The sequence below is a fragment of the Brachypodium distachyon genome, chromosome 5, assembly GCF_000005505.3.
Source record: "Brachypodium distachyon strain Bd21 chromosome 5, Brachypodium_distachyon_v3.0, whole genome shotgun sequence".
In the NCBI taxonomy this organism is placed as follows: Eukaryota; Viridiplantae; Streptophyta; class Magnoliopsida; order Poales; family Poaceae; genus Brachypodium; species Brachypodium distachyon.
The window spans coordinates 26391721-26414389 of NC_016135.3; the positions used below are offsets into that span (position 1 = coordinate 26391721).

At 47.7% G+C, this 22669-nt stretch overlaps 3 protein-coding genes across 3 annotated transcripts; 1 reads left to right on the forward strand and 2 right to left on the reverse strand.

The window, feature by feature from the left end:
• Positions 1-1604: 1604 nt before the first annotated feature.
• Positions 1605-5758, forward strand: LOC100841484 (peroxidase 16). The gene is made up of 4 exons (XM_003579364.4): positions 1605-2269; positions 2369-2566; positions 3647-3812; positions 5097-5758. Exons 1-4 carry the CDS (start codon positions 2012-2014, stop codon positions 5501-5503), a joined length of 1029 nt encoding a protein of 342 aa, XP_003579412.1. The 5' UTR covers positions 1605-2011; the 3' UTR covers positions 5504-5758.
• Positions 5759-5925: 167 nt separating this feature from the next.
• LOC100845151 (universal stress protein A-like protein) lies at positions 5926-8364 on the reverse strand. Its single transcript, XM_003580679.4, has 4 exons — positions 7999-8364; positions 7800-7909; positions 7550-7668; positions 5926-6239 (listed from the first exon to the last, which is right to left on the reverse strand). The coding sequence occupies exons 1-4, from the start codon at positions 8168-8170 to the stop codon at positions 6161-6163; spliced, it is 480 nt and encodes a 159-aa protein (XP_003580727.1). The 5' UTR covers positions 8171-8364; the 3' UTR covers positions 5926-6160.
• A 2681-nt stretch (positions 8365-11045) lies between these two features.
• LOC100841788 (squamosa promoter-binding-like protein 8) lies at positions 11046-15176 on the reverse strand. Its single transcript, XM_010242245.3, has 3 exons — positions 13935-15176; positions 11800-11957; positions 11046-11593 (listed from the first exon to the last, which is right to left on the reverse strand). The coding sequence occupies exons 1-3, from the start codon at positions 14630-14632 to the stop codon at positions 11187-11189; spliced, it is 1263 nt and encodes a 420-aa protein (XP_010240547.1). The 5' UTR covers positions 14633-15176; the 3' UTR covers positions 11046-11186.
• Positions 15177-22669: the final 7493 nt, after the last annotated feature.

Below are 22669 nucleotides of genomic sequence, written 5' to 3' on the forward strand. Positions count from 1 at the left end.
AAGTCTAAGATTTGAATCTGAGTGGGTTGGTTCCATAAAAAAAAACAAGCCACCTGAGTTAGGCTCAGTTACATCAATTCCTCTTTTCTGAACCCAGAAATCTAACACAAGTCTTTGTGCAGAGAGAGAACAGTGGGGGCACTGGCCAAGATAGTGTGTCAAGAGAAGAAAGCCAAGGGCATATTTACTGAGCAGTAACAATAGGGGCGTAATGGACACTTTGCTTGCTTGATCAAACAAAATGGCATTGTTAATGTCACGCAGAAAGAGAGAAGAGCAAAAACAAAGCACTGATCGAAACAGGACATGGATGGGTACTGGCTGCCGCGAGACGAATCCAGCAGAAATGTCCAAGATCCCTGGCATTCTGCTGCGTGAAATAAACAAAGCCTTTTCGCTCTGCTTTTCCGTTGCGATAGACCGAGGAGGCAGAGGTAGACGTACGACGGATCGATTCCCCCGTTGAAAACAGTAGAAACACGGCTTGTCCAATGCGCTTCAGGCTTCAGAGGAGGTTTGGTCACTAATTAACACTGTCAATCTGCTCCGCTGGTTACATTAATCTGCTTCTCCAATGTCCAGTCAGTAAGTTAGTCAGTCCATCCAATGCCTATGCGCGCATTGCTGCGTTCTCCCGTTTCCCCGAGAAACCAACCCAGCAACTCTTCTGAAATACTCCACTGTATACTCTAGAGATGTCGGCTTGTTTTCTCCATCCAAGACATGGGTCGATTGTAAAGTAATCTGATCTTAGCAAGGTTAGCGTATTGACTGTCGTGTGACGCACACAGCACACTCGACACTTCCGTTGCTAGTTTTACTGGGGCCATGCAATGGTCCATGGCCACACAACTGACGCAGATGATTCAAGGGACAAAACAAGCTGGCCATGGATTCGCCCGGTCCCGGTTACTATAGCCGGTCACAGGCTCAACTGATGGATCCATCCTCTTGCAAATTAGGCACCGGTCGAGGGTGTTCCGTGTTTCTCGTTTCCACGCAGGCATCAGCATGTCCTTGAACATATAAGATGCGCCCTTTGGGCTCCGGACACGGGGGAAAGGGTGGCGGCCGCCCTCCTTGCCCCTGCCATGCCCATGGTCGTCATGGTCTCATGGGTGCTGGACACAAGCTGGACGCAGTGGTACTTCCACCATGTGAGCGTGCTTTGGATGGTAGCTAGCTACTGAGAGTTTGCGTGGAACGGAGCTCATTGCAGGGCCGAGCTGAGCATTGCTCCCTCGCTAGCTATAGCCACTGTGCCATACTGTCGACAGATTGCGGATGCACGCCATCCGTTTTTGGCCTCTTGTACACGTTCTCTGAAGAAGCTCCTAGTCCTAGCTACCCGCGTCTCCAACTCAAAAAATTAATTATGCTGATTGTAGACCGTTAGTTCGTGCTCAAGTGTGTTTTGCAAGCTGCTCGATAAAGCTCCCAAATTATACTCGATTGCTACTACTACAACTACAGTAAGTAAAGAAGCATTAAGCAAGTCCCAAATGCTCAATCAATCAATCAGCCCTGCTAGCTGCTGCAACCAAAGGCTGATCGAATCGGACACCCCCTGCATAAAAAAAGCGTTGGGCTCATCAGTTCATCGGTAGCCGGGAAAGGAGCAAAAGATATTCCATCCCATCCGCGCTGCGCCGAGACGAGATTGTAAGAACGACCGGGTCTACGACCGCCTCGATCCCCGCCGTAATGTTCCTCCCCGATCAATGATCCCACTTGACATCGCAATGCCAGTACTAGTAGTACTCATTTTCCCGTCATTTCCTCCGCAAACCCAAGTACCCAACCCCCACCAGACCCCCGTCCTATATATCCAGCCGAAAGAATCCCCCGCACTTCTCTGCTCCAGTCCCGCCCTTCCCCACGCAAGCAAGCAAGCGCACACAGTTGCTCTTAAGTGTGTCCTGGCGTCAGTCGTCGCTCACGTACATACGGCTGGTCTTTTCCTCGCCAAGCTAAGCTGAGCTGAGCTGAGCTTGAGCTTGGTTGGTTGGCAATGGCGGGGGGAAGTAGTAGTAGCTGCAGCTGCGAGAAGAAGAAGCTCCTCCTGATGTGGTGGAGAGCGGGTGTCCTATTGGCTGCCGTGACACTGGCGGGCGTGGTGGACGCGCAGCAGCTGCGGCAGAACTACTACGGCAGCAGCTGCCCGAGCGCCGAGTCGACGGTCCGGTCCGTGATCTCGCAGCACGTGCAGCAGAGCTTCGCCGTCGCGCCCGGCACGCTCCGCCTCTTCTTCCACGACTGCTTCGTCCGGGTAAGCACACAGCACACACAGCAAACTGCTCCGTTTTTTGGCCAGAGAGGGATGTTACTACGGCACATTTTGATTTGATTTGGCATTGTGGATTTGCAGGGTTGTGACGCGTCGGTGATGCTGATGGCGCCCAACGGGGACGATGAGAGCCACAGCGGCGCCGACGCGACGCTGTCGCCGGACGCCGTGGACGCCATCAACAAGGCCAAGGCGGCCGTCGAGGCGCTCCCGGGATGCGCCGGCAAGGTCTCCTGCGCCGACATCCTCGCCATGGCCGCGCGCGACGTCGTCTCCCTGGTATGGTAGCCATTGATTCCTTCGCCCTCTAGCTAGCTTACGCACGACGACTTCATTCAACGTATTGGTATCGTACCGTGCTGTGTTATCCCGTCACGCCCGGCGGTTTCCCGTGGGGCGGGCGGGCGGGCGCACGCGGCCCTTGTCAGACGCCACGGACCCCCCGGCCCCACAGCTGGGAAATGAAATGGCTGGCTTCCTCTTGTCCGTGCCAGCGTTGTGAACCGCTTTGGCAGGAGGAAGAGCCCACCACGGTTGACGGGGGCGGTCGGTCTGTCTGACGGCAGGCGGCCGGTAAGCCGGGGTACGTACACTGTTCGACCAGCTTGCCCGTCAGTGACTTTCAAGCTAGCCATCAGATTTGAGCCCCCCTTCCCATGGTCCAACTATCACAGCATTGCGATCCATCCACGCCCGGAGATCGAATCGACCCATATGCACGCATATCTCTAGAGTCTCCCGGTCCCTCCCTTCCCGTAGCGCAAAAAAGGAGCTCACGATGCCAAAGGACACGTGACTCGTGTCGCCCGGATCGATGCCGATGCACGGGAAGAGCCCCTACGAGCTCTTCTGCTCGCGCCGGGGCCGGGCTAGCTGCCCCGGTGGCCGTGATCCCGGCGAAGGCCTCTCTAATCTCCGCCTATTCTTTCTCTCGTCTTTTGAGGAGACGGCAACGGCCTCGGGCGTGTCGTACGTTTTTCTTTCTGCGACAGTGACGTGAGAGGAGATGAGATGAGAACTGGAACGCTGCGTTTGTACATGCTGCCCGTGACGGACGCTTTGCCCTTAGCTTTGGGCCGGATACGATGCAGACAGAGGGTCCGTGACCGTGAGGCTGCCTTCCTGCAAGGCGTGTTCTCGTCCGCGAAGCTCAGCTGGCGGACAAAATTTCCTTTCCGTAGACTCTCGTAGCAGACTCCGCCACTGCTTGCGTGCGTGGATGACGAGGTGTATGTACGGACAAACTAGCTCACGAAACTTGTTTTTTTCAGTCCCAGCTAAGCTACTAGAGGAAGTCGCATTTACCATGATTTCGTTCGTGTTGACATTTTCTGTTCTGTTTTGTTTGCTTGTTTGTAGACTGGCGGGCCGAGCTACAACGTGGAGCTGGGGCGGCTGGACGGGAAAACGTTCAACAGGGCCATCGTGAAGCACGTCCTCCCGGGCCCCGGCTTCGACCTCAACCAGCTCAACGCGCTCTTCGCCAGCAACGGGCTCACGCAGTTCGACATGATCGCGCTCTCCGGTAATAAACCTCATGTTTTCTTCTTCTGAAAAGGCATAAGGAGTATCAGTTAGCGGTTCCTCGATCGTAACCTCGATTTTAGCTTTGCGCTTGTTTTAAAAAAAAGCCATTACCTTTTCCGTCCGTGGCCTGTCTGGTCTCTAGCTAGCTGCACAGTTCACGTGACGTATGTACGTATCCTAGCACAAGGACAAAGAGGTTCAGCGTTTTTATACACTGGAGTACTCTGTTCATTTCGATGACAGTTTTTTTTTTTGTTCTGGAGCCGGAAGATGGCAGATTTTAAAATAAGCTCGGCTTCGTTGTGTGTGCATCGAAAGTAGAAACCCACTTTGCGGGGACAGAAAAATCCACATTTAGACGTGAAAACCCGACACAAAGTGTTTAAAATAGGAGCGATTTCTGTGCAAGGCTGAAGCAGCCTTTTGAGTTTTCTGCACAAGGAGGTCATGTGCTGCTTTCTGACATGTGGCCATACTCCATAGGGGTGCCTGTTTTAGTTTTTGACGTTTGTTTTTTTGTCTTTGATTCCATATATATCGGGAGTGTAATGAACAATCTGGTTTATAGGACATGAGAACACAGGACATTTTTGTCAGAATGTCGTTGGTTTTGGGGTGAGATCCTAAGCTTTTAGTTAAATAACCGGAAGGCACAGATTTTAGACACGAGAAGGGTCCCCCACCTTATGACCAAATCGAAACAAGTTGCAGTAACTTTTGACTGTGCCGGTCGCTTTGGTCCATGCAGACTGAAAGCAGCTGTGCAGAGGCAGGACCGCAAATTGTCCTGCATAAAAAACCTTCCACTATTTGCCACTAGCTTTCACGTTCAGTCGCGAAATTTCATTTTCTGGATGCTACCTTATTTATTTAGCCACGTTTTCATTAATCTGGCAAAAAAGTGCCAATGCTTTCCATCCATTGCTTAACATAATCCATGCAGCATACCGACAACAGTAGCGTCCAACTCTGATTCTCTGAATCACTATTGGGCCCAAAATAGACCTAATGGGTCCAAATTACCAATTTGGCCCAGTAAACACACCAGGCCCAACCTACAAAACTGGACCAAATCCAGAAAAAACAAACATCTGCAGCCCAAGTTTTGATTTGGCTCAAAATAGACCTAGTGGGTCCGTCCAACTTAGCTCTAATTTGGCCCAGTAAACACACGAGGCCCAACCTACAAAACAGGACCAAATCTAGCAGCTGGTAGCCCAAGTTTTTTTTTTGTGGAGATAACGGTAGCCCAAGTTTTGAATTGAACGATTTGTTGATGCAGGCGCGCACACGATCGGGGTGACGCACTGCGACAAGTTCGTGCGGCGGATCTACACGTTCAAGCAGCGGCTGGCCTACAACCCGCCGATGAACCTTGAGTTCCTGCGCTCCCTGCGCCGTGTCTGCCCCATCAACTTCTCCCCGACGTCCTTCGCCATGCTGGACGCCACCACGCCCCGGGCCTTCGACAACGCCTACTTCAACAACCTCCGCTACAACAAGGGCCTGCTGGCCTCCGACCAGGTGCTCTTCACCGACCGCCGGTCCAGGCCCACCGTCAACCTCTTTGCCGCCAATGCCACCGCCTTCAACGAAGCCTTCGTCGCCGCCATGGCCAAGCTCGGCAGGATCGGCATCAAGACCGGCGCTGGCGGCGAGGTGCGCCGCGTCTGCACCGCCGTGAATTAGGTTTTAGATGGTGTTCTGTTGTGGGCTTGAGTGTAGTGTGTTAGAGTGAGAGGGGAAGACTGTTTTTGTCTTGTGGATGCAGCGCAGATGCAGGGGTGTTTTTTGATGCTGTGTATTTCTGTGTGGGGATTATGCTAACCATTCTTTTGAGATGTGGGGTGGAATGGGAAAATTGGAAGTTTGGTAGTGGTCGGTGTTGGGATTGGTCACATGGTTATTAGCTGAATCGAATGCATTGTTACTGCCTGTTGCATTGTTTTTTGTGGCAACTTCAGTTTCCCCTTGCTATTCTTAAATGCTGACCGTGATAATACCATATGCATCTTTGAAACTCAATTTGAAGAACCAAACGCCTTGGAAAGAGACGCAATTCACCCTGGCCAACTCAACCAGAAGTTCAAACTGTGGAAAAAGATCAGGCAATTTGTTTCAACAAAATGGTTAATGTACATGATGGCACAATACATACAGGGTTCAAATTGCTAAAAGCCTTTATTTATATGCAACTGGTTCATGAAAATGGCAGAATACATAGCGCATTCAAATTGGTATTCAGCTTTATTTATATGCAAAATAGCTATAGTGGCTACTATGAAGAATAACACGCACAGACAGATATCAAGGGTTCTTCACACCATGTACAGGAAAGAGCAGAGTTCATTCTTTCTTCTTGACGACAAGGACCGGGCATTTCGCATGGTGGGTACAGTAGTTGCTCACACTGCCAAGGAAAAACCTGCAGTAACAGTAGCAGCAATCACGTCAGTTGGAGATGAAGAAACGTTGATCAGTCGACATGGTAGCATTCTGTCAGATGTGTCTCAGATGCTGCCTGTGTCATTGTGTCCTTGGTTAAGTGTAAGAAGTACAATACAATTAGAATCTGCATGCTGAAAACAATCTATACCAGAGCTGTGTACACCATTTATTAGCACTTAGTTAAGGTGTTAGAATTTTGTTGTAGTTTAGGTGTTAGAACTTAAAACAGCATGCTACACATACCATGACAGTACACGAAGGACAGCATTTCAAGTAGAACAACTCAGGTGATATCCAGGTAAGTTTAAGAAGTTAACCAAAGTGTCCACCAATTCATCAAAATCAATACAGTAACTACAGGTGATATATAGCCGTGTTAAGCCTGCACAAATGCCAAGTGCTACCTTATCAAAAGATTTAATGATTCATGGTGCTCAGAGCAACGTTCTACACCTGTCCTACTCCTACACAACAATAACATTGGTGTTCTAGACTTTAGAGGTGCTAATGAATAGAGATATGAAATTCATCTCGAAATATAACGCATAATTTTAATGACGTAAGTCTTACATGACATGGTTACCTTCAGAATCACATTTTTCGGGAATTTTTTTATTAAACCATTATTCTCGAAGCGTCTGAACTTATCCTACTTCACTGTCATTTTAAAAATTTGCAGGCGACTTGTCCGAATAAGGCACTCAATCATCAGAAATTACTAATCAACACTTCGTATGTGATTGCCCACCCATCTACTCCCTCCGTTTCTCAATGTACATTTGAGGCTGTCTTAAGTCAAACTTTCTTAGCTTTGACTGAGTTTTTAGGAAAAATATCAATATATGTAACACCAAACAAATGCAAAATGAAAATATATTTGATAATAGTACTAAGAATACTGGTTTAGTGTTGTATATATTGGTGTTTTCTTGATTTCTTCTACAATCTTAGTCAAATGTATAGACACTGAGAAAAGGAGGGAGTATCTACAATCCATAGATGGATAAAAGATAGTGCTACCAGCACTTATCCATCTTCGGTTCAGGCCTATGTGCGTATGCGGAATCAGATGTCATTAGAATGTCAGGGCCACTCTCATTGCCGTGTCCCCAGATACGGCTGGCCGCATCCGTGCAACGTAGGTTAGCATCGATAACAAATAAATTTCAGAACACAATCAAAGAGAAACGGACAACATGTTCATGATTTAGCACACTACGCTAATGAATAAGACAATGGAATGGGGAATCACAGAACAGGAAAGGATGCTGAGTGCCTGAGTGGTACCTCTGTATTGGCCCACGGCTGTGGCTTCCCAGGATGAGCAGATCGACATTCAGCTTCTCTGCAGCTTCGCATATGGTTTCCTTGGGTTCACCCACCTCGATGATGGTCTCTGCATCTACCTACACGTAGCCAAATGGATCAATCCTCGAAAGCAACCCAAATTCCAGTTTCTGTTTGTCAGAATCGTCGTGCGCGCATAGACCGCCAGACCGTGGAAGAAATTAGGCAGGCAAGCGAAGCACATACATACCCCGTGGTCGGCGCAGATGGCCTTGGCCTTATCGACCAGCGCCTGAGCGAGCTGCCGCTGGTGCTCGGTCACCGACCTGATGAGCTCCGGGGACACAACCGAAGGGCCAACTGCAGCAACCGATACGATTTCAGGACATCACCACGAGTAAATAGCCCATGGAAGGGGGACGAGAAGCAGAGAAGCACGGGGGGCTTACGCGGGGAGCCGGCGGCGGCGGGGATGTAGCCGAGGGGGGCGTAGGGCTGGACGGTGAGGAGGACGAGGCGGCCGGGCGCGAGGTTCCGCAGGGCCCACTCGAGCGCGTACTGGCTGCACTCGCTGTCGTCGATCGCCACCATCATCTTCTGCTGCGCCGGTGCCGCCGCCATGATCGAGCGGCTTGAGCTCGGGCTTTGCGGCGCGAGGCAGCTGCCTGCTGGGTTCGGTCGGATCGGATCTGCACGCAGCCTGCTCACTCGATGGCCGATTCTCTATGCTACGGAGGAGTAGTAGCTCGCAAGAGCAAGCAGGCGAGATGGATCGAGACGGCTCTCGAGTCCTCGTGTCTCGAGTAAAAAGGTCCAGGCTGACTGGGGTTGAAGGCGACCTTTCTCTTCTTCCCTTTTGACCTTTTCTTTTCTGAGAGAAGGAATTTTGGGCCTTTCCCAAGCCGAGGTATGTGGCCCAGATTTGCTAAACTCTACTGGCCCAGCTGCGCTGCTGCTTCTATGGCCCAATAACACCCGAAAGCGAGCCGAGCCGGCCGCCATTTCAATCGGTAATTCGGTATGGCGGCAGCCGACAGGAGACAGGCAAGCGGCGCGGGCTTTCTTGTCTCTGGTCCAGAAGTTTGTTTTGCCGGGACCTTGATAGGCCCACAGCACACAGTCTCTTCAGGGAGGCCCACGGCGCAGCTTGGTGTCCACTCTAGTGTAGCTAGGATGAATCGGAGTACCTTCACCCTGTGTACCGTGGTGTGCTGAACACTGCACACAGCATCTCTCCTGTGTCTGTGCTCTCTGCCTCTCTTTGCCAACAGATTGCTCGTTTTTCCTTTTCTCATTTGCTCCCTCCGTCCCAAATTAACTGACGTGAATTCTTATATAAATCCACGACGGTTAATTCGGGATGGAGGGAATACCAGCTAGCGGGGGTGAGAGGTTAACCTAATTAATTAGCAACCAAAACGTCGTGGGAGGGATCGTGGCGTCAACATGTACTTATTGTACGTAATCCCCACCGGAAGTTAACCATCATCGTGCATACATATGTTCCCTGCAGGTACGCTGCATACGCATATGCACGTACGTAGCGTACAGCGTACTGCATGCAGCCTCCTCCCTTTGATCGATCCGTCCTCTCTGGCATATATATGCAGTGCGCAGGGCCACCTTTTCACCTGGATCACTTCGTTCTATCCAGCCTCGATCGATCGATTGGTACGTGTCGGATCACCGGGGGATTAAATGGGAATTAAAACATTATGTACGTACTTCAATTGCATGAAATGCACGTTACGTTACGTACGTACTTACGGGTAAGTGACAACACATGCCAGATCAGTACGTACGTACGTGCGTATATAGCCGGCTACTGAATGAACAAATCGCTGCAAACACACGCGGTACGAATTAATACGTACGCATAGAAATAACTGACGGTGGCATGCATGCATGCATGCACGCACGTACGTTCGTATGGTTACGTACGTGGCTCCTAATCCTAATAATGGTGGTAAGGCCACACCAGAATATAAGGTACAAAACGGAGCGTCACTGTGTGGCATTGAATCGCTTCGTCAATAAAATAGAACGGCCGGCCGATCGAGACGAGGTGGATCGAGCTGATCTCATCAAGTCGCTGGATCGATCTTGGGGGGTGTTTAGTGCTGCGTGTGCATAAGTCAACCCTCAACAACCGGTGCCGTAACCCTCTAGGCTCTAGCTGATTAGCGCCATGGATCGTCTATAATTCCACGATAATTAGGTTGATGCGCCAAACTATAGGTTGCTATAGGTTTCAAACTTCTTTCTCTCCATGGCCAGAGAAAACAACATCGAATTAATCGACTTGTCAATTAATTCCTAAGAGTGATTAAAGATTGATGCCGATTTCTACATGGGTTTGATTAATACACGTACCTACTTTCTTTATAAGCCCTCCGATCCTAAATTCTTGTCTCAAGTTTGTCCAAATATGAATGTATCTATTCTTAAAAACCGTTTAGATACATGTAATATTTCGACAACAATATAGGATCGGAGGGAATATATGGCATCAGTTAGACAGTCGATATATAAGTTATATATTCGACAAAAAATTATAACTTGACGACTTCTTCCACAATGGCAAAATATGTTACGTGTCGGGGGATTTGGAAGGAGCGTAATAGGCGATTCTTCCGCTCTAAGGCCTTAGGATGTTCAGAGCCACGCTTTAGCGAGCTCTGTTGACCCGGGAGACGTCTAGCTCGATCTTCCGGTTTTTTGGTTTCTTTGCCCTAGGGTTAGCTTGTCTGTACAATTTTCTTTCCTACTAATCGAATGACGGAAACAACCGTCTTTTTCTAAAAAGATGATACAATTAGTGATAAACTAAATATATGTTGGTTCAAACCTAAACTATAGTTATTTTAGTTTTCATGAAATATAATTCTATTGAAATGTAATTTTCTTTTGAAATATAATTCTATTGAATCAAAGAGGCCTACCACAAACCAAAATTATTTTTCTCATATCTGAAGAGTCCAAGCTTGATCATGACTCCCCAAATTAACAAAAGAGTAGTCGTGAATTAGGGGCCGGGTTATTTGTTGACGGTCAATAGAACCACATGTAAACTCGAATGTAATTAAATCTCTCGTGCCCGTCAATCGTCATGGTAATCCACATAAATTGACTACATATAACAGCCTATTTATCTGCAGAGTGCTATATATGGTCACACTCTCCGCAAATGTGCACCTTTGCTGCCATGGCCGGTATGTGTGTCATACCTCATTGCGGTATCACGCGCTCACTACCAGGGTTTTTATTCCACAATGAAGACAGAACATCATTACATGGAGGTGATCTACAGATTTCCTCAATGGTGACCTGAACAGGTTCATATCTTACTCAAACGATTTGATCACACACCAACTCATTAACGAGCTTCTCGAAAGAGCGCGCATAGCTGCAATAGTACGGGTGGCAAATTCAAGACAACCTTTTGAATTTGTGAGCATAGAAGCAACTCTAATCAATTATATATGGGAGTAGAAGATTGCTGCCAATGCACAAGCTTTCATTATTATATCCATATTACAGTAATTAATACAGACAAGATGGAAAGAAATGCTGCAACGTACACACATGCACGTACGAGTGATCGACAGCATTAAATATTACTAATTATATATAGTGGCTAGTGATCGAAGTCAAGATCAAACATGGCCTGTCCGAGCTGAAGGATGTTGTTGTGCTGCTGGTGGTGGTGCTGCTGATGGAACCCCAGGCTTGGTTCTTGCACTTGAGCGATATTTGATGTGTTGTCAGAGCTCGACACAGCTTGGCTCTGGTGAGGGAAGCAGGAGCCCGCAGAGGACGAAGGAAAATGGAAGCCATGGTGGCTCTGCTGCTGCTGGTGAAGTCCATGGTGTCCTTGCTGCTGCTGCATTGATGCTTTTCCTTTGGGATCCACCTGCATTTCCTTGACTACCTCTCCAAGACCCATGGTTTCATCCTGATCTTTAGACAGGTCTGCAACCCCCACCACCTGTATATCCATCCCGTCTCCAGTACCGGTGCTCTTACTGCTGCTTCCAGCTGCTTCTGTTGAGAATTTTGTTGGATTTTAGTTAAGAAGTGTTAATTAACTTCCTGGTAATTATGCACAAAGCTAGCTAACGATAGCTATTAGCTACTAGATGTGCGCATATGCATGGTAAATTGGTAATGCATGATTTCAGAAACGATGGTGTGATAAATTAGATAGAGAATGGATCATATATACGATATATATATTGTATTTCACGTACTGCCTTTGGTACTTGCGGTTTTGCTGGCCTGTGTCGACCTTTTCTTGTCCGCAGCATCGGCATCTGACGGCTTTGACTTCCTCCGACGCCGGTTGTGATCCGCGAGGCGCTTCCTGCAGCTCTTCTTGGCGTCGTCGAACTCATCAAGCAAATGGAATCTGAACAGCAAAAGAAAAGAAAAAAAAAACTTGTCATGTTAGTGCATGAAATACTAATGTCTCCCAATAGTAACAAAGATATGCATGGTGTGGCTTTAAAATGGTAATCCTAGGCGAGAGAGACACATATTAGTGCATGATCAGAGTTCAGTTCTGGGCTGAAAGATCGAACATTCTGGCCGGCCGGGCCGGGGGACCAGACCAATAACATTGCAGTAGCAAAGCTCATGATGACCCTGAACATGCATGCATGATGCATGAGAAGCATATATCCAAACTGTTCCTATCGAATCGATCCCACAGACAGCTTGGAGCTTTGCAGCTGACTCATATGGAGTGTGGTCTCCAACTCTCCATATGGTGTGTCACACTGCAAGAGATCCCACTGTTTCCCCTTCAATGCATTGCTAGAGAGATGGTCACTCACTTCACACACGTGTATGCTTCACACCAGAGATCGGGAGGCCGGCCTGGCCATTCATATATAGATATATAGATCTCAGTGTGACGATCGACAGCAGCCAGCTAGGTAAAATAACCCTGTAGACACGTACGCCCGTGTATATACGATGTCCTGCAATGGATCTTCAAAACCCATTGCTACTACGTACCTGCAGGCACATGCAGCAATGCAGGACAGCAGGAGCTAGAGCTACTAGCTAGAGAGAGAGGAAGGGATGCTTGCTGGTCTGCAATGGCAACCTGCTGTGCTGGTACGTACGTCGACGTACATACGTACGTTCGTACATGGGCTGTACAAACTTATTGCAGTATACTTAGCAAGAAAGTCGCCCAGTGTCTGATTTTGGGAGGGCACCAGCAGAATTGCATGTACAGACAGACAGCCCACACTGTTTGAAGCAACTACTCGATCGAACATGAGAAGGAGAAGTGAAGCAAAATATATGGCAATGAGAAGAAGCAAAAGGAGAGGGGGGAAAGAAGCAACTAGAGGACGAGATGTCTGCATACGTATGTTCCCTACGTACATGTGATACATTCTATCATATATATAGGGCACCCATACCCAAATTAAATTAAACTCAATAGTCCGGCCAGTTGGGGGATGCTGAACTGCGTTTTGACGATGTGAAAAAACAGCTGCAAAATTAGAAAAGGTAGACTACCCAAACGATAGAAGAAGCCAAAGCAGATTAAGCAAATGAAATTATCATAAGATAACCTGTCGAAACGCGGCCTCGAAAGGGCTGAAATTGACAAATTGTTCGTCGCAAAATTTTCCACTTGCACTAATTGAGGAGTTTGCTCTGCAGCGCTAGCTGTACGTGCACTGCAGTACAACAGTGCGTAGTTTGCTCAGTAGTGCTTCCTTGGGAATTTAATGTGGGAGAACAGCATGCAAAAATTTGGCTTCAGAAGAAATAATTTTGTTCCCATCTAGCTAGCAGTTAAGCAACGGTTAAGTCCTGTAGGAAACAACCATCCATGGAACAGAAATCTAGCTAGATCAAACGTTCTACTGCTGAACGATTATTGCTAGATCCAGCTTAAAAAGGGTCAGACAAAATGTGGCAAAATGTCAATCATTCCAACTACGGGATCGAGCTTGATCAAATCACCAAGATCCCAAAAGTTCCTGACAAATCCAAGCTTATAATGAGGCTAATTTTGTGAGGCCGGCGTACGCCGGGAGGATGAGTGGGTTGTTTCAAGCTCCAACCTATTGAACTGAACTGAATGCAACTTGCAGATCGATCATCGATCACTTAAATGACACCTCATGATTGATCAAGGAAGAAAGGGAGATAACTAAATTTACCCAACTGAACAGTTTCTACAACTACAGGCAGCAAGACCAATCCATGATCCATCTCTGTTTACCCCAACACAAATCAATCGATCAGAACAAGACATGCACAAGTCACACCCCAATCAATCAACTAATTTCAGAAAAGAAGCATCGACGAATTCAGAATCTTGCTTAGCTAGAGCTAATCTACTATTAGTAGTACTAACCTGCTGCACTGCTGGCAGAACCTCTGGTGCAGGCCACCGGCGGTGACGACGACGGGGGCCTTGGAGTGGTGCTCGCAGACCTTATGGCGCCGGTGGTACCTCTTAGCTCCAGAAAGATCAGCCTTGCACCCTTCCGCCTGGCACCTTGGCGGATGGTGCCCGTAGGCGTACCCGCCATGGCCCCTCGGCGGGAAGTAAGTCCGGTACCCAAGGTTGAGCCCGAGCTGCGTGGCCGCGAAGCTCGCCATGTTCTCCTCCGCCGAGCTCACCAGCGCCGGGAAGTAGCTGTACTCCGGCCCCTGCTGCTGCTGTCCGTAGTAGGAGGACTGGAAGGTGCTGCCGGCGCCAGAGAAGTGGCCCGAGTAGGGGTTATTTCCTGCCGCGGCAGCGGCAAGGTAGTGGTGGTGCGTGGCGCCTGTCGGGTAGAACTGGAGGATGTCGTGCGCGCTGTGGGCGGCGATTGTGGCGCCATGGTGGTGGTGAGCGTTGGATGGGGGGAGAAGGGCCAGTGAATTGGGCTCCAGGTTGTAGCCCAGGTGGTGGTGATCTCGATGCTGTTCCTGGTGATCCATGAGCGGGAAGAGCGAGGAGGCTGGCTGCTGTGGAGGCGGGTTATTGGGGCTTGGGTTGTTGCTAGGAGCTCCATAGACGCCGATGAAGTCGTCGCAGGAGCTCGCGGAGGCTGGCAAGTTCATCATCGTCCTCGATCGATCCCGGTCCCGGCCGGCCGAGCTTTTTGGCCGTAAGAGCACGGATTGGAAAGGGGGTTCGAGATCGAGGACGCGATGCAAGGACACCGGGGACGCGGCTAGCTTCCTCGATGGATGAATTGGATCACGGGCAGCTGGGGGAAGCTATGGATTCGACAGGGGGGTGGAGCTGATGATCCTATTATTCATGGGACAAATTGCGCGTGCCATGGGGGGAGGTGGTATATATGATAGCGATGAACGACAGATTGAGAGGGGGCACACGACGATGTATGCGCCCGGGCGACCAGCAGCACTACAAGGGCGAGCTCGATGAGTAGCTATAGCTCTCTCCCCTGTCCAGCTTCTTTTTGATGGAGGGGTAAGTAAGATCGGTGTACTTTTGGGGCTGGCTAGCTAGGGTTCCATGAACGAACGAACGGGAGGAAGGAACGAGTGGTGGAGGAACAAGGGTGGAGTGCGTTCCGGGTTATATCGATGTCGATGTCGCTCTTGTGCTGAGGGAAGAAAGAGAGAGAGAGAGAGAGAGAGAGAGAGAGAGAGAGAGAGAGAGAGGATGTATCTATCGACCTATCGATGGAGGGAGGAGAGCTAGACTAGTACTCAGCTAGCTGAGCTAGGGTGTCTGTGCTGGGGATGGGTTGGGAGCAATCTTAATTGGAGTTGGTGAGAGGGCCGGTGACATGATAGCTTTAGCTTTGCATCGAACCACATCGATTAGCTGCATGTCCAAATTAACCCGGGCGCACTTTGCTGCTGATCGATATACCAAATTACCATGCTGCTCGCTCTCTCTTTATGTTTATTTGGCCACACCGTTTTTCCTTTGCCCCTGTGCCCTGGTCCGTGCCGTATACACAGTTGCTTGCCTACACCCCCACTTAACCCCCACAGATACAGCAGTAGTAGCTGTTTCAACGTAAATGTACGACACGGCCGGCCGTTGGCATGTGTGCCTCGAAGAAGATGGAGGTATCAGACGCATGTACGTATATATATGTACGTACTCGCGTTTATGATTGTTCATTTCTGCATGTGCATGTGCATGCAGTGAGATCAGGGCCAGGCGCCCGCGGCAGATACCTAGTAGGCGTGGCACGTACGTGACAGGTATTTAGGAACTAGCGCTTGCATTGCATTGCACTAAAATCACGACAATAATTTACGAACGAGCCATTGCATTTCATCGATCATAGCATGGATCAATCGGTCTACGGACGGATGGATGGATGGATGCGGTTGAAGTAAGTACGTACGGGGAGGCCAAGGACTGTTCATCCATGCATATTCATTCACGAGATCGATGTGTGTGTGATCTTAGTTATGGCCGGGGGAAGTACTACGTACGTACAGCAGGCCAGCCGGGTCATCAGGGCCTTCATATCAATAGCTTGATGTATATGCTACAGGCGCCGGAGAGCCGGGGCTGGAACATATATGCCTCGATCACCATCGATTATCCATCCATCAGGCTTGCATTGGGATCTACGGCTTGGGCTAGTACGTCATAATTCCTTGCGTACGTACACGTGCTGACCTGTGTGTGCTTGCGTAATGAGGTGGATACGGCGACGTCCGTACGTTCGTACCCGGCGGCCGATCCATCATGTATTATACGTACGTGTACGTGCGTACGGATAGTAATTCCTCTCTTACAGATGGGCAAAGTACATATGCATCCAGGTGTAATGTAAATATTGACGGATCGGAGGGAGGGAACACGTACCGTGTCATTATTTGGGCAATCAAGTTTGCGCGTTTACGGCCTGCGCTTCGTCACAAGTGGTCTTTTGTTCATTTGTTTTTTTCTTCTTCGACATGTTAGTGTATATATACTGTGTATATGAGTCGATGCTAACAACCATAATGTAGTGCACATCATGTTCGTTGAGACAACGATTCTGCTACTTGTAAGACGACCGAGAAATATATTTTTCTATATCAATGCTATTAATCATACATTCCAATCACTGAGATTCGTAAAAGATTCATACAAGCTAGCTAGTACAAACGATGAAAAAAATTCTTAATCATTTGGTTATGATCGTTGACCGAAAAATAAATATTTCTAAGTCGACTGAGAAACAGACACTCACTTAAGATAAAGCTTTGACCATGCATGGAATACTACTTAAGCTAATATGTCGTTTATATGGAACGGAATTGGTATCCCTTCAAAAGTACTTACTAAATATGCCTTGTGTTAGAATTATGTACTGGAGTAACTTTGATCAAATATTTGGCTTAACGAAATTTAATATGCCTTGCGTTATGTAATGAACGAATAACATTCCAAAATCCATTCCGGTTTTAAAATGGTTCTAGTACAAATATTTTCTTAATTAATTTTTGAATTGTACCAGTAGTCCAGTACTGCATTTTATTGGATTAACCAGCAATACTACACCTCAGGCCGGGAACAGTTTTATCTACAAGGCTACATATGCAAATTATTCTAAACCAGTTTATATGCAGAAGTCAAATTAAAGCCGTCGAGCACTTACTACAAATGCATGCCCTGTCTGTGTGGTGCTACGACTGGCCCAATTTGAGCCCAAACTAAGATGAGCGTTCGAGCCTAATCACGAGCTAATAATGATCTTGACTTCGATTTAAGCTCGTATACTTTACATCAGGTCTCCTTAATTTCATAGCGTCTCAACTCTCGACCGAGTTTGGAACCAGATCTATTATTGGGACAACATGTACGCGGCCTACGACTCACTGACAGCCTTGCCCGCTACGTACGGATCGACGTATTCCCAGCTGGTCAAACGCACGTACGTACCAACAATTTTCAAGCCTAGTTCGTCCAACACCTGGCAAATTCGGTTTTACTCACACGTAAGTGCGTAACACGTTGAAAAAAAAATCGTGTACTGCGTGGCTCTTTAAGTTCCAGTGCACCCGAAAAAAAAAAACTTTGTCCTAAGTTAATTCTATTAAAGAAAATTATAGAAAAATCTGGAAAAAATTGCATTGGCAGTTCACGAACATGACAAGCGAGAACAGATTAGTCCACAAACTCGTAAATCTAATTCTTTAGATCCCTAAACTTAGCAAAATTGTGCATTGTAAGTTCAAATCACGGTTTCGGGCGTTAAATGTGACGGCTCTGATTCTTCAAGAAAACGTTTCAGCTAAACGCTTACTCCCGGTTGACGAGGGGGCTCTAAATCATCTATATCTAAGTATAGGCAACCCATTAGCCTATTTCTCTCAACATGCAGTCTATCCACATCAGCAACCAATTATGTCAAAGATTTTTGGCACGTCAGCAGCCCACAACAGCCCACATCAAGGAAGGATACAAGGGAAGAACCAAAGCCCAGAGAGGACTAATCCCTCGTCATCATGGTGATGATGGGGATTTTACATGCATCAATCCCCAATATCGACGTTCTCCCAATGGACAATCTCTTTCTCTATCCTACCATTAGGCATGAAATATTTTTTATTCTAATTCTAATTAATATCTCTATCTATACACAGTATCGTTGGGCATCAAATATTTGATACTCTAAGATACCAATTAGGACAATGCCACATTAATAGGCCAGTCTATCTGGCGTAGCTCCGCCACGATGCATCTAGGCAGACTGGCTTGTCATTCTTTTTTGCTTTTTTGGAAAGCTTTTATTTTTTTACAAGTTTTGCTTGTAAAATGTCAGCTTTAAATATTTTTGACTTTTGTTTTTTATTTTCTTATTTCGGGCTTTTAATTTTGCACTTATTATGTTTTAGCTTTATATTTTTAATTTCTCTAAAAAAGGTAAAAACTAACTGGCGACGGCAAGGGCTTCGAGCGGCGGATCCACGCGGCGAGCTCCCACAGATCGGGGCCGGAGGCAACCGCGGTGGTGGGGATCTGGCCTCCGAATCTCCGGGGGGGGGGGGGGGGGGGGGGCGGATAGAGAGAGCGACAGCGTAAGAGCGAGATGCGAGGGGCGGCGGTGCACCTGGGAAGGAGAAGCGAGGGTGCGGGGGAGGGAGAGGGAGGGGCGGCGGCAGCGCGTCTAGAGAGGAGCAGTAAGCTGGGAGAGGAATGGCGCGGGGGAGGAGGAGCGACGGAGGAAGAGGAGTCGGGGAAGGAGAAAGGACGGAGTGAAGAGTTTCGTCCGTCCGGGGCAGATGAATGCCTAAGAGGCGTCTCACATTAACATCTCTATCTATACTCTATTGTTAGGTAGGAATATCAAAGATCTGATACTCTAGTTATTTGCCATAAACCATTAGCCAATGTCTTAAATCGTTGATACTGCAATACCTGCATGTGCCACTATATAAACACCATCTCAAGAACGGACAATACAAGATACAAAGAATTAGAATAAATACTAAAAAAATCCCTCATGGCAATTTTCAAGAAGAACATGAGCACCTACTGCTTGGGTGTTGTCATGATCATGGCCATGGCTTATGTTGTCTCATCGGAATATGGTGCGTCACTTCTCTGCTTGTTGTTATTTTACGTACTTCTTGTAACATTGAGCTTCATGCATGGATTATATTAATTAGTGCAGTTTTAGGCAGTGCTAAAACATAATCCTGGGAATTGTCTACCATATAATACTTCTTCATTCTCATCGGTATACACAATTCCCAAAAATTATGGGCTCTTCAAAACGTGAATACGGGCCACATTTGTTTTTTTTTTCAAACGTTCAGTTTTAGGTACAGACTTTTGACCGTAAACATTTTTAAGGAAATACATACATCCGAAAAATTCCAATCTCTTTTTTGATATTTTAAGGGTATATTGAAATCACATACCCAGATTTCAGTGTATGAACATGACATACCCAGATTTCAGGGTATGTGATTCAAATTGACTCAAAAAAATCGAATCCAAATGTTTTCTTCAAGTTATTTTTCTATTTGTCTACATACCCAAAGGTATGTATCCAAAATACACAAAAGTTCAGCATCTACTATTTTATTTATATCATGTGGCCTCGAAGGCTTTAATAATGCATCAATTTCTTTGTATCTGGTGCAGTAAACTGTGATGAGCCCAGTCCAAACTGCTTTCCAGATGACTGCGATTTAAGATGTGAAAGCATATACAAGAGCAAAACATCGAAAGGAAACTGCATACTGGCGCCCCCAAACCCGTATACTGTTTACACATGCTGCTGCATGGTATCTACCAGATGACTCTGAATATGGCAAGGGAAAATAGAAGACATGAATGGCCTATACAATGTACCGATCGATACCTGATTATTCTATAAACTTGTGGCCAGTTGTTCTAAAAAATCATATTCATAATCACCAATGATTTTGGAAAATACTCCATCCGTTGGAATTATAAAAGAAAATAATTCATGATTTATCTTTAAGTTGTACAAGTTTATAAAATAAAATTTAGTTGTTTTTGGAGTTCACCGTTAATGGCTTTTCTATCCCACTTGGAGATAGAAACAAAATTAGGTAGCACTGATGTTTTTTTTTTCTCAACGTCAGCGGCAACAATAACAATTTAAATCACACATTAACATCGAGCAGATCCGAATTTCATTCATTGCTTTTTTGCATGCACAATAGACCACATTACATTGTATTGAATACAAGATCTGCTACATTTCGTACAAAAACGGCCTAATTTCATACAAACAGGTACACATCAGAACGTTATCTATAAGATCGAACAACGCACTGATATGTGAGCACAACTGATGAGGAAATACCGACGCCAGTATCACCGTGTAAGGCCATCGGGACGGGACGAAATTACGTAGTTCTAGCTCCAAATGCTGGGAACTACATCATTCAGCTAAACCAAGGACAAGCTATAACATCTTGTTAATTTCCAGGATCGATCGACTCGGCATGCATCGAAATAATCAAATTTGGTCAAACTTTGAAAAGTTGGTTGAATATTCTATACATCCGACTGAGCTTAATTTAGAGAATCTCTTACTTGCAATTTCGTTTCGAAAAGTGTAACACGTGTACACAGTGATTACTTTTGGGAGGGGAGGCCGGGCAGGGGTAATTATTCAGTTTCACGGCGCCGATGGATGGATGGATCCATCGTCCTGCATGCCGGGACACACCCAGGCCATGACCAACAAAACACTGTGGCGGCATCACCACGCATTGACTCACCCACAGTGCCGAGGATCTCGATTTCGCGCGCGCGCACACACACCACTTTGTCAGCACGCAGCTGCTGTCAGCGGCGCGCGGCACATTAATAAGACACGCCCCCGGTCCGGCCCGCGCGCAAAGATTAACTTGTCCCCTAGCCTGTCTGTAAGTACGTAGACACACAAGGCAAGTCGACCGTCCCCTGCCGTGGCGTCGCCATCGGTCCATGCTCCATGTCGATCCATCCATCGGGCATCTCTCCACATTTGAGCAATCCAGATTCGCTAGAATCCGCACATATATGCACACGCATGCATTGCTTGATTAGGCGCACTGTTGATGCGTCGCGAGACAATAGTGTTGTAGCTTGCTTGTCGTAATGCATGTCAATGGCAATGGCATGCAGCCACCGCGCGCTGCTGAATAGCTGAAAAAGCTCGTGCCTGCCCTGCGTGCGTGTGAAGACTGAAGACTACTGAAGAACCGAATCCAGATGGCCAGATCGATCATCAGAGCCAGACATGCATGGAGCGATTCAATTGATCTAGCTAGCATTTATGCGTCTCAGAGACAGGCAGCGAGCGAGCAAGCTGGTGGATCGATGATCATCAGCAGGGAGAAAGAAACGATACGGGCCGGGGGGGCAAGGGAAAAGGGAGACAGGGGCGGCAGGTGTGATGGAAGCAGCGGCGCAGCGCATGCATGCATGCAAAAGGCCGGGCTGCTCTTTTTGGTGAGGATTTCACAGTGCGGGCGCAGGCGAATCGCTGTAGCCGCGCCAGCAGAGCAGCTAGGGGCCGCTGCATGCCACCTGAAACCGTTCGTTGCTCGTTTCCGGTGGATCGAGATCGATTCGGGAGATGATCGTCAGGCCGGCCGGGCCGGGCGCTGCAGTGCGTGCACGTACCGGCAGGCAATGGCAGGGGCGTGCGTGCGTGTGCGTGGGGGCGGTACAGTGGCGATTATTAACTCGAGTTGGACTTGCATTGGACATGCAGTGCGCATCATCCAGGTCGCCGCCCGCCCGGCCGGAATGCTACTGCCGCCGCCGTTACTAAATTCTTGTCGCTGTTCTACTTACAAATTTGAACTAAACTGGGACAAAAATTTAAGAACATGCATGTGCGTATCTTCGTCCGGCCGGCCGTCGTGTGCGTTACCACGTACTCCCCTGCATGCATGCACGTACGTGCGTAGTACCTTTTCAATGGTTTGGGGTGGGGCCGGCCCTCTCTCTGGGGGGCCCGATCAAGGTTGCTGCTACGCACGCCGTGAAGGCGAAGTGTGTACGTGCACGTACGATACGATATAGTATGTACTACGTGCCCTGCTCGTGTCCAGCATCGATCGCATATATTGATGCTACAGCCAATTCGCTAGTGTAGGTAGATTCGGTCAAACAAAAAAAAGATATATAGTGCTAGTCTGCTAGAGGCCGGAAGATCAATCGACCGAGACGATGGAGCTAGTAGGCCGGGGCAGGTCTAGGGAGTGTGTGCATGTGTCCTCATGTGTCGGGAATATATATCGTCGTCGTCTTGCTATGTATACTTGGATGTGATTCGTAGCTGGAATGGACGTGCCACTGTGAATTGCACAGTCGACGACCAACTTTCAGCCTTTGACACGTTTGGTGCAGGCGAGCCCCTAAATGTTGAAGCATAAGTGGACTGTTTAGCTCTTTTCATCAGATCGGTATTTTGATTGCGTTGGCTAACGCATGAAGCTCTTCGCTAAACATATGACACGGTAAATTACCTTTTCGTTTGTAGTCGTACAAGAAATTAATTCTTGGCCGTATGCACTAATCTAGGTTGACCCTAAGACGCCGGTTCCATCATTTTCATTAATTCATAATAACTCCGTTCACTTTCAACCATCTTTTGTCGTCTTTTCTGTCATATACTCCCTCCGTCTCGAAATAAGTGACGT

What these genes read in the sequence shown, in the direction of transcription:
- LOC100841484 (XM_003579364.4), top strand. Translation starts at nt 2,012, where the DNA reads ATGGCGGGGGGAAGTAGTAGTAGCTGCAGCTGCGAGAAGAAGAAGCTC. An exon ending in TCCACGACTGCTTCGTCCGG is followed by an intron (nt 2,270 to 2,368) that starts GTAAGCACACAG and finishes GTGGATTTGCAG; the next exon opens with GGTTGTGACGCGTCGGTGAT. An exon ending in CGACATGATCGCGCTCTCCG is followed by an intron (nt 3,813 to 5,096) that starts GTAATAAACCTC and finishes TTGTTGATGCAG; the next exon opens with GCGCGCACACGATCGGGGTG.
- LOC100841788 (XM_010242245.3), bottom strand. Translation starts at nt 14,632, where the DNA reads ATGATGAACTTGCCAGCCTCCGCGAGCTCCTGCGACGACTTCATCGGC. An exon ending in TTCTGCCAGCAGTGCAGCAG is followed by an intron (nt 11,958 to 13,934) that starts GTTAGTACTACT and finishes TTTGCTGTTCAG; the next exon opens with ATTCCATTTGCTTGATGAGT. An exon ending in AACCGCAAGTACCAAAGGCA is followed by an intron (nt 11,594 to 11,799) that starts GTACGTGAAATA and finishes AATTCTCAACAG; the next exon opens with AAGCAGCTGGAAGCAGCAGT.
- LOC100845151 (XM_003580679.4), bottom strand. Translation starts at nt 8,170, where the DNA reads ATGGCGGCGGCACCGGCGCAGCAGAAGATGATGGTGGCGATCGACGAC. An exon ending in CCATCTGCGCCGACCACGGG is followed by an intron (nt 7,669 to 7,799) that starts GTATGTATGTGC and finishes GGCTACGTGTAG; the next exon opens with GTAGATGCAGAGACCATCAT. An exon ending in AGCCGTGGGCCAATACAGAG is followed by an intron (nt 6,240 to 7,549) that starts GTACCACTCAGG and finishes CTGTTACTGCAG; the next exon opens with GTTTTTCCTTGGCAGTGTGA.